Here is an 18,880-nt window from a genome sequence, read left to right on the forward strand (position 1 = left end):
CAGCCGGTTTGGGTTCCGTGTAAGCCAGTGACTCAGCCCCTGTAATAGGGTTAGAGGCAGAGAATCCCAGTGGAGAGAGGGGAGTTTGCCAGGCAGAGACAGCAAGGGCTGTTCGTTGTTCCAGTGCCTTTCCGTTCACCTTCACACTCCTGGGCCAGACTACACTCAATCATAGGACCTACTGAAGAGATGAGTCTTCAATAAAGACTTAAAGGTTGAGACCAAGTCTGCGTCTCTCACATGGGTATGAAACAAAGCGGTAATGATGAATTAATTACGTAAATTATGCAACTATAACTTGTCTGTTTATAGCCGTATATAAGACAACTGCTGGGTCTGCCCAAGCAGAGCTCCTGATTGACATGTGTACTATGGTGCATTGAGTTGGTTGGAACCTCTCCAGCGTGTTGACAAATAACGGATTATTCATATTAAGATTGACTTCGAGTGTCCCTGTGTAAAAATTTCCATAACGTGTTTTTATGTTTTTTGTTAAATGATTGCTCAGTCCACATGCCCACACACACTATATATGTAATGTACAGTCTGCAAAAATGTTTTACTTGGTTCTTCCATGATAGACAGAACAGATAAGGTTAACATTGATTCTATATGTGCACAGGCTCCACAGTGGGGGAAAAAAGCATATGGTTCTCAAACACTTAGAGATTTTCTGCAGATGTGGTTATCTTGCAAGAGTTACATTTAAAAAAAGGAAAAATGTAACATTTAAAGAGGAGCTGGGTTGGAGAGGCCTATGCTGTCACATACTGCAGTAACAGCAGAGGTGTAGGCATCCTGATAAATAAGAATACAAAATGTTCCCTTATATCCCAGCACATTGACCAAGAAGACCGTTTTCTAATGATGAATTGTACCTTACATGGTGAAAAATACACATTGATTTCATTGTATATCCTACCAGGGGCAAATCTGGTGTTTTTAGATAGAATTCAAGCTATTGAACAAAATATAAATGCAACAATTTCAATGATTTTACAGTTCATATAAAGTAAATCAATCAATTGAAATTCATTCATTACACCCTAATCTATGGATTTCACATGACTGAGTAGGGGTGCCCATGGGTGGACCTGGGAGGGCATTGGGGAGCCAGGCCCAGCCAATCAGAAATATATTTTTTCCACAAAAGGGCTTTATTACAGACAGAAATACTCCTGTTTCATTAGCTGTCCGGGTGGCTGGTCTCAGACGATCCCACAGGTGAAGAAGCTTGATGTGGAGGTCCTGGGCTGGCATGGTTACACGTGGTTTGCGGTTGTGCGGCCGGTTGGACGTACTGACAATTTCTATAAAACGGCATTGGAGGCGGCTTATGGTACAGAAATTAATATTAAATTATCTTTCAACAGTTCTAGTTGACATTCCTGCAGTGAGCATGCCAATTGTACGCTCTATCAAAACTTGAGACATCTGCGGCATTGTGTTGTGTGACAAAACTGCATATTTTAGAGTGGACTTTTATTGTCCCCAGCACAAGGTGCACCTGTGTAATGATCATGCTGTTTAATCAGCTTCTTGATAATCCATCCACCTGACAGGTGTGGCATATCTTGACAAAGGAGAACTGCTCACTAACAGGGATGTAAACAAATGCGTGCACAACATTTTTGAGAAATAAGCTTTTTGTGCATATGGTAATTTTCTGTGATCTTTTATTTCAGCTCATGAAACATAGGACCAACACTTTAAATGTTGCATTTATATTTTTGTTCAGTGTATTTTGATACAATTATTAGTGGGGCTAATATTTTTGCCTAATTTCACACACTGAATTCATGACAATATTGTTAACTTTTAGAAATGCAATACATTTTACCATTAATTGTACAACAAAGTTTATTTTGATAACATGGTAACAGTCTTCCGTGTCATGTTCTCTATTGTCTCGGACTGTGACACATATTGACCTATTATCTGCATATATTTGGTCTGCTGTGGCTTTGTAACCTTTCCTCCGGTTTTCGCAATATGCAGAACTGGATCGTTCCACGAATAGAGTGCCTTTTGCCCCCCTTTGACATTTGAAATTGTAATTGTGCACCAATATTGAAAAGCCTGTTATATTAAAGTGCCATGTAACATTAGCAAGTCTTTAGTCACATAAAAAAATCTGTTAAAGTGCCAAAAATCTGCATTTTGACATGTCCCTCGTGTTTTCCAGACTTCTAGTAGGATTTTAACCCACTTAACGCAAACATTTCTCCATCATTGTAAAGCCCTAGTTATTTTATTTCTTTGACAAAGTCATTTCTGAAGATTATTATTTACTTCACGCGATAAGTGAATAACTTACATTTGTCCCTCATTTTAGGGGCCACCCTGTTACATTAACAGAACTCTAATTTAAACTATTCCTTTTATAAAATATTTTCTCTACAGAAACTGACGTCAAATCATAATGTAAAAGCTTTTTGGTCATTTTCTGATGTTGTGTGGTGGAAAACTGAATGTTTCCCATATATAGATAGGGTAGAAATGTTTTAAAAAATTATAATAATTGGGATGAAGCTTGCATTCAATTGCCCATCCCTTTTGCACATGGCTGATTTAAGATGAAAACTTCAACCCTGTTAAGTCAACCCTGTTACTTTAAAAGTTGCAATGCATTTTTATCTCAATATCAAATTATTTATGGGTAACAAGAACCTTACTGTGATTATTTTTTACAATTTTAATTGAAAACTAACAAGAATAGCTTCTTAGCAAAGGGCAATTTCTCAAGCAAGAATTTTGCTAGGATTGTCTGGGAGTAGTCTGAGTGGGGAGGGGAAAAGTGAAAAATGGCACCCTCTTTCTTATTGGTCTATTAATTTACTGTATGGTGATGTCACCATGGAAGGCCAAAACAGGCTGAAATTAATGTTATTAAGTGAACATGTGCTCTTTATGATACATTGTTTTCATCAAGTTTTGGGGGACCTAATTGCACTACCCAAAACGACCCAAATATACTGGTCAAAATAGCATAAATAAAGAAAATATTTAAATACAGTATTAAAACAGTTAACATTCATAAAATGACTGTGCATAGTGCAGCACAAACTCAAAAGTATGTGACTTACAGCCTGTAGAAAATGATAGTGTTTCAGTTGCACTACATGGTCTCTGAGTAGTTCATTGTTATTGAAATGTTCTCTGAGTAGTTCATTGTTATTGAAATGTCCTCTGAGTAGTTCATTGTTATTGAAATGTTCTCTGAGTAGTTCATTGTTATTGAAATGTTCTCTGAGTAGTTCATTGTTATTGAAATTACTTTAAGGCTTCCAATCCAATAAATCCTCTGGTCTAGTGCCTCACCAAGACAGTGAGTGGGGCTCCGCTGACACTTAATAACTTGGTAGGAATGGAACCCCCACCCTCATTGATCCTTCATTGGTGTCTCTGAGCCTCTCTCCTCCTCTTCTTCTTGTAGTCTCAGAGAGCAGTCTTCCAGTGGTCTGGGTGTGTAATCTTCAAGTGGTCTGTCTTCATTTTGGTCCCCCTCTTCTTCTTCTTCATCTTCCTGTGGTCTGTCTTCACCTTGGTCCTCCTGGTCTCCAACCAGCACCTTGCTGTACAGCTTCTGCTGCTCCTCTTTGAACGTATTTTTCACCTTCCCTCGTTTCAGCCCTCCATCCCTTAGAGCAGACAGATAAACACAGGGAAGAGTTTTGTACAACCCTCAACACATGTACACTTGCAAGAATGTACACACCATGATAAACACACAGCTAGGAATCGTGCTAGACAGAATGTGTGTGTGTGTGAGATGCGTATTCACTGAAACTCACCAGAGCAGGTCCACCAGTCCTCCCTGCGTGGCGATGGCTGCTTTTACTCTGTTGGCAAACTGCACCGCATCCTCTCCCTCCTACACAGACAACAGAGATGGCTCAGTCAGACAGTTAACATGGAGTCTCCATACCAGGATGGAGTTTTTGACTTATCACTGTCAGGATTATTTAGCTCTAGACCTTAGGGGATTCCCTTGTTTATAACTGCATTATACAAATCAATAATAACAACGTTACTGGGCTAAACCAAAACAAAGGCCACACCTCTCTGCTCATAGGTGGAAGGTACCAGACACTGCAGACGATGGCCCAACTGCTCATCATCCTCAGCAGGTAGTTGACCATCCCAAACTTACTGCTGTTCCAGAACGCATCGCCAAACCTAGGGTCATACTGTCACAGGGAGAGGTCAAAGGGAGCGGGTTAGGTGGTTGAGAGAGAATAATAGATAAAACGGCAGTAGAGAGAGAGGGAGAGACTACCTTAATGGCCACAGGGTAGAAAGTACAGCCTATCTCAAAGCTGCCCTTTTTGAACATCATCACTGAGGTATTGTTGATGCAGGTGCCTGAGTGAGAAACACATTGTCACGCCGCAGCATTACACACTCACACAGATCCGACATAGGGTGAATTTTTATCATCATTACAGCCTTCATTAGTTGCCATATCTCATTTCTATTTGAGCAGCACTCGATCCATCAGAAAAGGGTCCGTTTTCATACTAACCCTCTGGGAAGATGAGGATGGGGTGTTTAGTTTTGTCTGCTACATGATTGCTAAGCCTGGAAAAAGAAAATACAGAACAGTGTAAATAACATGTTAATAACTAGGGATGGGAAAATTACCATATTACCGTATAACCGACGGTTATGGATGAAGACCGTCACAAAAATAAAATAACCATAAAATGAAGAACTGACTGAATGATCACAATTAAGAAGCATATTTCTATAGCAGCACATGCAGTCTGGAGTGAAGGAGAGGAGAAAATGTGCAACAAAACCCACATCCAAAATTCCATGACCGTCACAGCGCTACTAATAATATAACTGTTTTCACCACATTATAAGAATGCATTCTCTGCTTTTTAATGCTTTCGCCAAGTCTGACAATGAGAAATGGAAGGAAAGTATGGTTTCTGCAACATGCAGCTGCAGTATTACCTTTCGGCCACAAGGTGACGGTCTTTGACTTCAGATCTCTCAAACCAGATGTGTGGGCTGGATTTCACCATGGCTCTCTGGACTACCCCGATCAAACCACCATGGATCTGGCCAACCTGAGAGAGGAAGTGATGACTGAGTGGGAATCTTAAACTAAACATCTTGGCAAAGAATGGGTTATACATCTGTCTCCCAAGCTCCCCACATATTCCGCACTAGCACACACACACACACACAGCTTTAAACAGAAAGCCAATGCTTACTGTTACACACTAGGATTTACATACAGTACCATAGAATAGCAGCCATCATTGGCCAGGATGATGACATCAATGGGAGTTGTGTGATTCGCCACACAGATGCCTCCATTCTTTGGTTTGTTCTCACTGTTGGCAGAGCAAAGAAACGACTGAATGAGACACATTAACAAAACCGCCTTTCTCATAAAACTACCAACAACAAGTGTGTGCCACCCTAATTGACATACAGTGCCTAAAGAAAGTATTCATACCCCTTGACTTATTCCAAATGTTGTATTACAGCCTGAATTCCAACTGAAAAAAATAAAAAATAATGATCACACCCATCTACACACAATACCCCATAATGACAAAGTGAAAACATGAAAACAGACATTTTTGCAAATTTATTGAAAATGAAATACATTTTCACAACTGTTTGCTTTGACACTCCAAATGTAGCTCAGGTGCAGACAATTTCCTTTGATCATCCTTGAGATGTCTCTACAACTTGATTTGGGGCAGCAGGTAGCCTAGTGGTTAGAGCGTTGGGCCAGTAACCAAACGGTTTCTGGATCGAATCCCCGAGCTGACAAGGTAAAAATCTGTCGTTCTGCCCCTGAACAAGGCAGTTAACCAACTGTTACCCGGTAGGCCGTCATTGTAAATAAGAATTTGTTCTTAACTGACTTGCCTAGTTAAATGTTAAATAAGTCCACATGTGGCCAATTCAATTGTTTGAATATGATTTAGAAAGAAACACACCTGTCTATATAAGGTCCCACAGTTGACAGTGCATGTCAGAGCAGAAAAATATACCATGAAGTTCAAAGAACTGTCTGTAGATCTCTGAGATAGAATTGTGATGAGGCATATATCTGGGGAAGGGTATAAAGCAATTTCTAGAATGTTGAACGTTTCCAAGAGCAGTGGTCATTGGAAAATTGAAAAACATATGGAATTACCCAGACTGCCAAGAGCTGGCCGTCCGACCAAACTGAGCAACCGGGCAAGAAGGACCTTGGTCAGGGAAGTGAGCAATCTGTCGTTGCTAATGTTAGCAATAAACCTGCTTCAGAGTGCAAAAGACCTTAGACTGGGGTGAAGATTTACTTTCCAACAAGACAATGACCGCAAGCATACAGCCAAGGTAATACTGGGATGGCTTTAGAACAAGAATGTGAAAGTCCTTGGGTGACCCAGCTAAAGCCCAGACCTGAATCACATTGAAAATCTATGGAATGATTTGAAGATTGCTGTTCACTGCCACTCCCCATCTAACTTAACAGAGCTTGAGAAAATCTGCAAGGAAGAATGGGAGAAAATCCCCAAATCCAGATGTGCAAAACTGATACAGACATACCCAAGATGTAACGGCAGTCTAGCTCTTCCTCCTCCTCAGACGAGGAGAGGCGAGAAGGATCGGAGGACCAATGTGCAGCGTGGTAAGTTTCCATGATTTAATGAACATGAAAACAATATACAATTACAAAATAACAAAATAACTAACCGTAACAGTCCCGTGTGGCACAAACACTGACACAGAAAACAACCACCCACAAATCCCCAACACAAAACAAGCCACCTATATATGATTCTCAATCAGGGACAACGATTGACAGCTGCCTCTGATTGAGAACCGGCTGTTACGGACAAACGGACAAACTAGACACACAACATAGAATGCCCACCCAGCTCACGTCCTGACCAACACTAAAACAAGCACAACACATAAGAACTCTGGTCAGGACGTTACACAAGACAACTCAAAGCTGTAATCGCCACCAAAGGTGCTTCTACAAAGTATTGACTGGGGTGTAAATACTTATGTAAATTATTTATTATTTATTTAATGTTCAATAAATTTGCTAACATTTCTAAAAATGTTTTGAATTCAGGCTGTAACACAAAATATGGAATAAGTCAAGGGGTATGAATACTTTCTGAAGGCACTGTAAGACTGGCTTTGAGCTCAGTACAAGATAGGGTGGTGAGTCACTAAATGGGCAGAAAGCTGTGAAAAAATACAGTAGGTTTGTGTCTCTGTTGTCTGAGCTGATGTTGTGAATACTAGCCAGTGAGTATTTGGTTGGTCTACAGTACCTGTTGTGGTAGGTGATGATGGCAGTGAGGGATCGGACACAGATGCGATAAGACATCAGATGAATCTTCTCACTGAGGTACGTCCTTAACCTGAGGAGATCAACACACTGACAATAAGGCTTCCACCAACACAGAATCTTCTTGTAGATAAGATACTGTAAGTTTGTGGTAATTCTGAGGGTGTTTGTGGAAACGTACCAGCCGCTTGGTATGAAGCCCACTATGGTAGTCAAGACCACAAGCAGACCAATACCAGAGGCTGCCAGAGTAACCCTGTAGAACACAAAACAAAACAGTCCACCACATATCAATTTTGTTTACAACAAAAGTTGAGATGTGCAAAAACCACAAAAAATATTATTATTATTAGTATTTCATGCTAAATAAAAACAATTCTCATAAATCTAATTTGTAGACATCTTGATGTCCACAACAGCTCCTTGTTGGCCTATAACTAGCAAAGACGTTTCCTGCCTTAGATGCTGACCCTGACTCTTGACCTCTGACCTGAGTGGCAGCAGGAAGCCATAGCGGATGAAGAGACCCAGTCCCCAGAGCACGCTGAGTCGCAGGCTGATGTGGCGAGCGTTGAAGTTGCTGCGGGTCAGCAGGTTCCAGGACTCCAGCTCCTGAGCAGAAAAGCGCTTGGTCACCTCGTCATCCACGATGCTCTCCACCCCCCGCCGGCAGAAATACATGATGTCCGCCATCTCAAACTCAGGCTCAGAGCTCAGAGTGGTGCCGCTGGCACGGAGCTCCTGGATCTCCTGCTCCAGAGAGGACATCTCTTTAGCTATGATACCTGAGACAGAGAGGGAGGGAGGGAGAGGGATGGAAAGAGAGACAGAGTTAATGCAACAACAGAGACATTGCCATTCCCATAAGTGAGAGATGTACATTGAAAGGTCGTACCATTACTATAGGGTTTATAAAGATGTTGATTCTTCTCCTTTGCACCTCTCTCCATCCGCACAGTAGCCCACTAAATAGAGGGGGGTATCATACATTAGTTGTACATTAACTTTAAGCCATGAATTCTATCCCAAAGGTATTTGTAAGCCATATTCTATAACTTATGACATTTATATTCATCATTCTTATCATTTGATGAGAAGCAATCATTTCTCTGTGCCAAGATATCATCATTCATAAGCCTGAAGGTGCATCACAGATAGTCTTGGGGACCAGACTGTATCTCATAAATGATTATGTTAGCCTGGCCTAGCAAGACTACATCACATGGTACAACTGACAAGGAGTCAAGAGCTGAGTAAGCAGATCCACAGAGAATAGGAACACAATAACTATCTTAGACAGGCCCATAAGCATGAAACGGGCAGTCTGGAGTATTTGGGGGGCATGTGGTTTCCCCTGAGGGAGAGACTGAAAACAGCCCACAGCACTGTATGACCGCAAAAGATGTTCACTGTGTCTTTTATGGGTCAGCAATTAGCAATCAATATAATAACAGTAGCTATGCTTCAAGTTGGCCAACTCAACTATTTGTGGCTCCCTTAATGTAAACAGTGCCACCTGCAAAGACCACGTCACTGCATGTTATATACATAACCACAGAACACATATTACAGAGCAGTGTACCTCTCCATTTTATTGTATATTAGGAGGTATGGACCCGGAAGGACCCGAACCAACCCAATCATTTTTTAAATTTGTATTTATTTTATAGTTTACCTTTAACTAGGCAAGTCAGTTAAGAACAAATTCTTATTTTTTTTTTATATATATATATATATATATATATATTTTTTTTTTATCCGTTATTTTACCAGGTAAGTTGACTGAGAACACGTTCTCATTTGCAGCAACGACCTGGGGAATAGTTACAGGGGAGAGGAGGGGGATGAATGAGACAATTGTAAACTGGGGATTATTAGGCGACCGTGATGGTTGAGGGCCAGATTGGGAATTTAGCCAGGACACCGGGGTTAACACCCCTACTCTTACGACAAGTGCCATGGGATCTTTAATGACCTCAGAGAGTCAGGACACCCGTTTAACGTCCCATCCGAAAGACGGCACCCTACACAGGGCAGTGTCCCCAATCACTGCCCTGGGGAATTGGGATCTTTGTTTAGACCAGAGGAAAGAGTGCCTCCTACTGGCCCTCCAACACCACTTCCAGCAGCATCTGGTCTCCCATCCAGGGACTGACCAGGACCAACCCTGCTTAGCTTCAGAAGCTAGCCAGCAGTGGTATGCAGGGTGGTATGCTGCTTATTGACAATGACAGCCTAGGAACAGTGGGTTAACTGCCTTGTTCAGGGACAGAATGACAGATTTTTTACTTGTCAGCTCTGGGATTCGATCTAGCAACTTTTCGGCCCAACACTCTAACCACTAGGCTACCTGCCACCCCATAAAAAAGGAGGATCTGAACGGACCTGAGGACAATCAGACCCGAACCAGAAGTGGTCAGGTCTATTCGGGTCTATCAGCTGTGGTTACATAGAATTTGGACCTGCTCGGGTCCCGGGTCGGGTATTCAGGTTCGGGTGGACCAGTGAAGACTACTGTATATCCCTTCCTAAACCATTTCCTCCACATTTCCTGTGGCTGTCCCACACCTAGGCCTAATTCACTCATGATTTCCTTGAAAAGAACCTCACTCCTTTGTTTGAATGTGTAGGAGATTATAATCATATTGATTTGAAATCCCTAGTAATTTGAAAGTGCAATCCTGCTAGGCTAATTCAGCACTTACAGCCAGAGGCACTGTGACATGCCCCTGACAGATGCAACAGGTTGATGTCAAATGTCATGTGTGATTGATCCAAATCAGTCAGGTTTCAAGACTAGTCATTCAACTGAGACTGCTCTTCTCTGTGTCACGGAGGCGCTCCGCACTGCTAAAGCTAACTCTCTCTCCTCTGCTCTCATCCTTCTAGACCTATCGGCTGCCTTTGATACTGTGAACCATCAGATCCTCCTCTCCACCCTCTCCGAGTTGGGCATCTCCGGCGCGGCCCACGCTTGGATTGCGTCCTACCTGACAGGTCGCTCCTACCAGGTGGCGTGGCGAGAATCTGTCTCCGCACCACGTGCTCTCACCACTGGTGTCCCCCAGGGCTCTGTTCTAGGCCCTCTCCTATTCTCGCTATACACCAAGTCACTTGGCTCTGTCATATCCTCACATGGTCTCTCCTATCATTGCTATGCAGATGACACACAATTAATCTTCTCCTTTCCCCCTTCTGATAACCAGGTGGCGAATCGCATCTCTGCATGTCTGGCAGACATATCAGTGTGGATGACGGATCACCACCTCAAGCTGAACCTTGGCAAGACGGAGCTGCTCTTCCTCCCGGGGAAGGACTGCCCGTTCCATGATCTTGCCATCACGGTTGACAACTCCATTGTGTCCTCCTCCCAGAGCGCTAAGAACCTTGGCGTGATCCTGGACAACACCCTGTCGTTCTCAACCAACATCAAGGCGGTGACCCGTTCCTGTAGGTTCATGCTCTACAACATTCGCAGAGTACGACCCTGCCTCACACAGGAAGCGACGCAGGTCCTAATCCAGGCACTTGTCATCTCCCGTCTGGATTACTGCAACTCGCTGTTGGCTGGGCTCCCTGCCTGTGCGATTAAACCCCTACAACTCATCCAGAACGCCGCAGCCCGTCTGGTGTTCAACCTTCCCAAGTTCTCTCACGTCACCCCGCTCCTCCGCTCTCTCCACTGGCTTCCAGTTGAAGCTCGCATCCGCTACAAGACCATGGTGCTTGCCTACGGAGCTGTGAGGGGAACGGCACCTCCGTACCTTCAGGCTCTGATCAGGCCCTACACCCAAACAAGGGCACTGCGTTCATCCACCTCTGGCCTGCTCGCCTCCCTACCTCTGAGGAAGTACAGCTCCCGCTCAGCCCAGTCAAAACTGTTCGCTGCTCTGGCACCCCAATGGTGGAACAAACTCCCCCACGACGCCAGGTCAGCGGAATCTATCACCACCTTCCGGAGACACCTGAAACCCCACCTCTTTAAGGAATACCTAGGATAGGATAAAGTAATCCTTCTAACCCCCCCCCCCCCCCCCTTAGAGTTAGATGCACTATTGTAAAGTGGTTGTTCCACTGGACATCATAAGGTGAATGCACCAACTTGTAAGTCGCTCTGGATAAGAGCGTCTGCTAAATGACTTAAATGTAAATGTAAATGTGGTAGGGGAGAAGCAAAGACCACACACACACTGCCACCAGAGGACAAATTTGACAAATCCACTGAGGGTAGTGGTCTCTCGTGCTCACTTTAGTGAATGAAAAATTAAATTATATGAATTGCTCCACAGAACAATGTCCATAATGCCATTTATTCTCAGTGAAGTTGACTGACCACATTAGAAGAAGAAAAAAAGAGCCAAGCTGAGGTGACTACTCTCTCCACAAAGCAGATCAGACACAACCTGGGGTGGATTAAGGGCAACTATTCTAAATTGAGCCTGGCCTTAGATGAACGCCCCTTACTGCTAAGCTAATTCCAAATATAGGGATAGTTCAAGTTCATACATTAAAACTGGAATACAATTACTTTGTATTGGAGTATTATGCAAGTCGCCTATCAAAGTTTTTCAAATATATCTCGAAGCAGGCATTCACTAAGGGCCCAATTCTGACTTAGGAATTGACGCCTTTTCTACACACTTCTCAGTAGTTGGTATTCAGACTTACCTTATTCAGCCGCGTAACACTCTCTTACGCGCTCTGAATAAATTTCATTAAACTATTGAAAACCCTCCCATTTGCTGGCCAACAGATTTTCTCGTGGGGTTTTTATTCAGTAGGGTTTTCAGTACTTTTATCTTAAGCCATCCTTTTAGTAGAATTTTGTCTACATACACACAAGAATATATCGAGAGAACGGGTTCTGAATATTAGGGATCAATTATAGAAAGCCATCTAAATATATGCATATTCATCTCCGTTTCAGCACCAATTGGTAGATTTCAAAATACAAAGATTTTGTAGATTATTTAGGTTTAGGAAAGTATTAATGAATCATATAAAAAAACAGGTTTGGAGAGCCTTTACAAACAAAATAAGGAAATTTCCACATTCAGTTCTTCAACCCATGGTAATGTTGGAAGATTAGTGTAGATAATTATAATAGGGAGAACAGCCTACAACAGTCGGCTATACCCTCGTCTACTGCCTGCACTAACCATGGCCGTGTCATCACACAGTTACAAGTGTTGCGCCGTGCGTCGGGTTCAGACTGTTACGGCTTGGTCTGCGCACCACTCCACCACTCCCTTATGCACGCTTAGGTAGAGTCGGAATCGGACCCATGGTGACAGTGTGAAGCGAACTCACCTCAAAGACCTTGAGAAGGCTCTTCATGTACAGTCTGCGGATCCCAATGGACACTCCAAGGACGGCCGGCACGACTATGACTAGCAGCGAGCTGAATCCCACAGTGAAGGATATGCCAAGGACCATACACAGCAGGTTATCATATGGGAGGAGGAACCAGCCCATGTTGGCCACAGGTGAGGCCGGGGCTGTGGTGCAGTGAGGGGATATGGCAGGGAACAGGGAGGACTGATAAAGGACTAAAGAGAAGTCCAGGACCAGGACTAAGGCTGCAGATTAGTCCTCTAGTCCCTTTATAGCCTCAGCTTCTGAAGCCTGCACTGAAACAAGGGCGTCATGGGCACATCGGGCCTGGTGAAGCTCGAGTCAATGTCTAGGAGAGCAGACTGATCTCATCATGAAGACTATAATAAAGGATCCAGCAATGTCAGAGCATCCAAAACTTCAGTCCTCAACTTGATCCATCCTTCAAAAGAAAAGGGAAAATGGTAAACCACCAGTCTGTTTGTATAGGTTGTTTCTTATGGTTCCTTTGCAAAAGGGATGAGACTGCCCTGGGAAAATACAGATATTGGTGTAGCTATCCTGTATAGTGAAGGCTGGTTAAATAGTTAGATGTGGGACACAACTGATGTTCAATTGCCATGTTAACTGAACAGTTAGCTCAGTGTTATAATGCTCTTACACAGAGTTATTAAACGTCAGTAGATACAATACATAACTAGTAAAGGTCCCATATGATGCTGTTATAAACAACACAGCAACAGCTGGTTAGCAGCTTACTAAATTGCTAGCTAAGTAGTGTTACCTAGCAACTATCAGGGTGGCTGATCTTTCCCATTTGGACAATAGATGCCGAACACACAGAACTAGTTCGAACTCAGAGAATGTATTGTTACAAAGCAGATTTACTTGTTAACGTTTAGATAGCTAACAATGTCAAAAAAAATGGCTATCTAGCTAACATAACAATCTTGTAGCTAGCTAGCGAGCAAGTTAGCTAACTAAGCTGTTTACTAGCTCTCGAAAACCCTTCTCCGTATGTAGCTAACGTTAGGGTGTTCAGCCATTCTCATCTGTCAGCGCGTCTGAACGCTCCGAGAGCGAAACGCACTGAATTTACAAACAATCTGACAATGCTCTAAATTTACGAACGACCGAGAACACACTGACACACTGGAGGCAATTTACGAACGCAACCTCAGACGAGCGTGCTCTGAACCCGGAGTAGATAGCCAGAGTGAATTATGTACGCACCCTTAGTTAACTCAACTCCACGGGATCTAAACTAGAGTTACTAACTTGCTAGCTAGCAAATAATTGCAAAATGTGTCGTTTAGCAAACTGTAATGATGTCCAAACCCTATTGCGATTATACTCACAAAATATGCAAATTACTTCTTCAGAGTGTGTTTACTCACTTCTTTTTAACTTGGCGAGCTCCAACAAGGAAAACGTATATGAGAAACTAATCATCAATCATTAGCATGACTCCCTCCCTCCCCTCATACTGCGAGCTAATCCTCTCTGTTTAAACCTGAGTCTGGTCTGCAGGGGGGGGGCTCAATCTGGTTTTAATGTCTATGCTCATTGCAGAAATTCCAGGAGTGGCCCTGCTCAACATTCCATCCTCTCTGGTTCCATATATTTTTGTTACATTATACCCTCTGTCACTAGTAGCATGGGCCAGGGGGTCCACGATTTTTTGTGATTGATTTGTGGAAAATATTGTTGGTGATTTGTATATGTGATAAATATTTTTTTTTTTATTAGTATCGCTATCTACAACAGAATAACATCGTGGATACCATTTTATGTCTCTGCTTCCAGTAAAAGGGAAGTTCTAGGTAGTTTTGCGAGCCAATGCTAACTAGTGTTAGTCAATGACTGGAAGTCTACGGGACTACAGGAACAGCATACCAGCCGACTCTGGGGGAAGTAGATAAATGGCTTTATTGCCAAAATCTCGAACTATTCTTTTAATATGTAGCTAATTACAGTTTTTTTTCTGTATAGAAAATTCTTAGGCAGGTCTCTTAGTGTTCGTTTTCGGGATGAAAAAGCCGTTTCAGTGTCAACTTAAACAACCAAAACCAGATAGAAAGCATGCAGAAAAGAAATGGAACTATACATATTTTTTAATAATACCATATTTGAGAACTAACAATCAAATAAAAGTTAAGACAGTCTGGGAGAATCAAAAACCGGGCATTCAGGGCACATGCCCATTGGTTTTGTTATAATGTTTGACCAGAGGAACATAGCATTAGCTATGGAAAAATGCATAGAATTGCAGGAATTAAAACTGTAAAATTGTCTCTCAGCTCCATGCCAAACTGTGTAGAATGGCTCAAATTTGCTTAAAATCTGCAAACTGTTTTCTCCACCAACAAAAAATACCTTTACCTTTCTAGCTAATAGCAAAGAAGAGGTGAAGTGAGAGGGTTAATTTCGCCCCAAATCTGCCCAAGTTAAGCAGATCATTAATTATTAAGCAAGTGAGGGATTTTTTTAAGGGGGGGGGGGCAATGAGTGTCGAAATTAGTTAAGATAAAAATGAATTGCTATTTTGATATGTGAGGCTTATTTGATCTAATATACGTTTTGTAATGCTTAGGTTGTTACGAGTGTACAGATATAAGTGTGATGCACGTGACATCCTGGCAACTTTGAGAAAAAACACTTTATTGGAGTTGTCCCTGTTGAAATTTGAGTAGGTCTATGTATATTCATATTCTCTAAATATTTTGTAATCAGGGATATTATTTCTGATTTGACAGGTTTTTGCAACCTCTAGGCCAATGGGTGTATATCCAGCTAGTTCAGGTCCTGTCTGACTGTTTTCTGCTCTGAATGCAGATAGAGGTCACACACACACACACACACAGTGTTTTTGCAACAAAAATCTTTATTCTCATCTACTATGCTACAAATTGTTTTACTATTTGGCATGCATAGAATCACACAAGTAAGACACATGCAAAGTCACAAATAAGACTGCCTAAGGGAGACTCGCACAAAAAAACACACAAGCACTCATACATAAACACTCTCATCAGTACATAAATACACACTGATCTCTCACACGCACACGCAAGCACACACACACACACATTCTCACACAGGTTTCAGTGTTATGTTGATCACCACAATAATATACTGTGTGTATGTTTGTTTGTGGTGCACATTGTTTATTTGCATGGGGAGTGACAGTGTGTCTGGTTAAATCATAAGTGGAGCATGCATTCTTAGTATTCATGCAAAACAATGTGCAAAACTGTGTATTGGGTTGGCCCGAAGAAAACCAATTAATTATGATTGCTACCGCATTCCCCAGAGTATTCAGTTCCCAAGAAACAGATCTTCCATTTATCAAAGCAGGTACCCATCTATGTTCAAAACTCGTATAATGTAACTCGATATGTGTTGATAATGATAAAATCTAAAAAAGTGCATCCGTGGTAATACATGGCATGTAATTCAAGATAGTGTCAAACCCATGGCATATGCTGGCTCTAACTGTACAGTAGCTTAAGACATATGGAATCTTACAGTAAAGGATAATTGAGGTGCACAAACACACATGAACGCACACACAAACAATACATATTTTGAGAGTTGGTACACTGATATAATAATATTGCCATTAAAAAGTGTATCTTAGGAGTCCAAAGCCCCAGAGGGGAATATGCTGCTTTAGACTAGTTATAGGAGACGTTGGCATAAGTAAGAAAGTGTTAAAAATGTAAATGTGTCTTTACTTTGCTACAGCATTAACCAACCATGGCAATGAGTGTAAGTAGCTCAAACATCACATTGCTCTTTAGACCCTGTAAACACCTAGATATGTTTTCTCTAATATCTGAAATGTACAATGTAAAACTGTGGGAGGCTGGCTGTTGTTCTGTTTTGCTGTTAGAGACAGCAGTAACAGCATCATCATGATCACTGACGTTGTTCCTTTAGCTTCTGTGCATGTCTTCAAATGTGGCAGTAGCAGAGCAGGGTTGATATGTCGTTTTCTCCTTCTGTAGTTCAGAAGTCTGAGGTAAGAGGTCTGTCATTAAGGGCTCTGGCGTCTCTGCCTCTCCTTCACTTCTTCTTCTCTTCCTCTCTTACCAGGAAAGGAACCAGTCGGTATCATGACCTACACTCAGCGAGACATCATGCGCACAAACTCTGAGGGAGATTCGTAAAAGAGAGAGATTAATAAAACCAAGAGACATTAATACAACAACAGAGAAAGAGTGTGAACATGATTCACATAAAGTTTAGGGGCTGATCCCCAACTGGCGAATTTGGCCCACAGGTGATTTTATTTGCCCCCCCCCCCATAAAAGACTGTAAAACACCAGCAGATCAGCTCCAATAGATTTTGATTTTGGAAATCTGTTCCAAAGTATTCCCATGCATAATAGAGAGATACTGTATATGTGAACGTAAACAAATGTAAGCAATGTTTGAAATGATCATGTTTTAGTCAAATGTTATATCTGTTTGGGCTTCTTGCGGTCAATTTGCAGTCTACAAATTATTTGTAATTATGTCCTAACGTGTAGGGAACGCATGGTACTGAAGGTCACAGTGCTTTTAAGAACTGTATGTGCTGCTATCATCCAATAAAAATAAATAAATTTTCATAGCAACGATTCTATTTCTAAATGAGCACTGTGGATTATAAATATGAATGTATTTAGAGCGTAAGACGTGTGGGCGAATCTAACGGTTGGAGAAAGCAGAGCGTACGGATGACTCTAGTAGGAATACCAGCATATTGCTATTTTTGTCCCACTGGCAATATGCTTCCCTTGTTCTCTTGGTAATCTGTGAGGTGACATAATCCTTTGGTGTGGAGATAATCTGACAGACAGCCTGACTCCCTTCATCCTCCCACCTCACTTAGCATGATGCTAGAGTATCAGCCTGCCTCAAACTGTATCTGTGGGGATTGGCACTGAGAGAGTGTGTATATGCATGTGCTTGGGTATGTGTGTGTGTGACGGATTATTGTGACGGGATTATTGGCATAGCCATAGGAGGGTGCTGCAGCACCCCCTGAAAAATCAGAATAAAAAATATATATATATTAGCGGCCCGATATATCCGTCTGCAACTACAGCGCTGGCAAAAAGATTTGTTTGATGTGTTTCCTACCATTCCCTTTTATCCATTCTAGCCATTACAATGAGCCTGTCCTCCTATAGCTCCTCCAACAGCCTCCTCTGGACTGTATATATGAATGGACAAAGCCATCAATCATGTGTCACCATTCATTCCTATCTGAACACTCAATAGCGCATTGAAGCCAAATGAAGGTTTAGATGGCACGTCATGAAGACATAACATGTGCAGTTTGAGCTACTCCAGAAAGTTATGTTGCAGGCTAGCTAAGTGCTGCCCCATCTCATTGAGTAACTCAAGTTGAAGGCTGACCGGGTACTGCAGGCTGCCATTAGCAACTAAATTATCCTTATAACTTCTTCTGTGTGCAATTTTAAAATAATTGGTTCAAGGACCTACATCTGGTGTATTAGAAGCAATTATTGGTATCATGATTGTCTTCGATTATTTTTATTTTGATTGGAGTCTGCCTGTGGTAAATTCCATTGATTGGACATGATTTGGAAAGGCACACACCTGTCTATATAAGGTCCCACAGTTGACAGTGCATGTCAGAGAAAAAATAGCAAAAACTAAGCCATGAGGTCGAAGGAATTGTCTGTAGAGCTCCAGAGACAGGATTGTGTCGATGCACAGATCTGGGGAAGGGTACCAAAACATTGAAGGTCCCCAAGAACACAGTGGCCTCCATCATTCTTAAATGGAAGAAGTTTGGAACCACCAAGACTCTTCCTAGAGCTGGCCACCCGGCCAAACTGAGCAATCGGGGGAGAAGGGTCTTGGTTAGGGAGGTGACCAAGAACTCGATGGTCACTCCGACAGAGCTCCAGAGTTCCTCTGTGGAGATGGGATAACCTTCCAAAAGGACAACCATCTCTGCAGCACTCCACCAATCAGGTTTTTATGGTAGAGTGGCCAGACGGAAGCCACTCCTCAGTAAAAGGCACATGACAGCCCGCTTGGAGTTTGCCAAAAGGTACCTAAAGACTCTCAGACCATAAGAAACAAGATTATCTGGTCTGATGAAACCAAGATTGAAGTCTTTGGCCTGAATGCCAAGCATCACATCTGGAGGAAACCTGGCACCATCCCTACGCTGAAGCCTGGTGGTGGCAGCATCATGCTGTG

The 18,880-nt window shown here is 42.3% G+C and overlaps 2 protein-coding genes across 13 annotated transcripts in view; both read right to left on the reverse strand.

The window, feature by feature from the left end:
- Positions 1-540: 540 nt before the first annotated feature.
- Positions 541-14,189, reverse strand: LOC139536005 (glycerol-3-phosphate acyltransferase 4-like). Of its 4 annotated transcripts, none has more exons than XM_071336077.1 (13): positions 14,053-14,189; positions 12,632-13,097; positions 8,217-8,286; positions 7,812-8,106; positions 7,503-7,577; positions 7,305-7,394; positions 5,255-5,348; positions 4,963-5,078; positions 4,526-4,581; positions 4,280-4,365; positions 4,062-4,190; positions 3,795-3,874; positions 541-3,641 (listed from the first exon to the last, which is right to left on the reverse strand). In XM_071336077.1, exons 2-13 carry the CDS (start codon positions 12,794-12,796, stop codon positions 3,383-3,385), a joined length of 1,515 nt encoding a protein of 504 aa, XP_071192178.1. In that variant the 5' UTR covers positions 12,797-13,097; positions 14,053-14,189; the 3' UTR covers positions 541-3,382. The 4 variants fall into 4 exon arrangements, with proteins under 4 accessions (XP_071192178.1, XP_071192172.1, XP_071192186.1 ...); XM_071336071.1 differs by having other exon boundaries at positions 14,014-14,189; XM_071336085.1 differs by lacking the exon at positions 14,053-14,189 and adding an exon at positions 13,440-13,842.
- Positions 14,190-15,519: 1,330 nt separating this feature from the next.
- Positions 15,520-18,880, reverse strand: part of cabp1b (calcium binding protein 1b) — a 31,298-nt gene continuing 27,937 nt past the window's right edge. For all 9 annotated transcript variants that reach the window (XM_071336109.1, XM_071336120.1, XM_071336152.1 and 6 more), the window contains one exon: positions 15,520-16,810. In XM_071336109.1, coding sequence (XP_071192210.1) covers positions 16,785-16,810 — 26 coding nt within the window. In that variant the 3' untranslated portion in view covers positions 15,520-16,784. The remainder of the gene's footprint in view (positions 16,811-18,880) is intronic.

This window comes from Salvelinus alpinus, chromosome 1 (genome assembly GCF_045679555.1).
Source record: "Salvelinus alpinus chromosome 1, SLU_Salpinus.1, whole genome shotgun sequence".
Lineage (NCBI taxonomy): Eukaryota > Metazoa > Chordata > Actinopteri > Salmoniformes > Salmonidae > Salvelinus > Salvelinus alpinus.

Coding starts and splice junctions, on each gene's coding strand:
- LOC139536005 (XM_071336077.1), bottom strand. CDS start 12,796: ATGGGCTGGTTCCTCCTCCCATATGATAACCTGCTGTGTATGGTCCTT. Junction 8,107..8,216: donor TTATAAACCCTATAGTAATG/GTACGACCTTTC, acceptor TCTCTGTCTCAG/GTATCATAGCTAAAGAGATG. Junction 4,582..4,962: donor CGTCACCTTGTGGCCGAAAG/GTAATACTGCAG, acceptor TTCTTTTTCCAG/GCTTAGCAATCATGTAGCAG.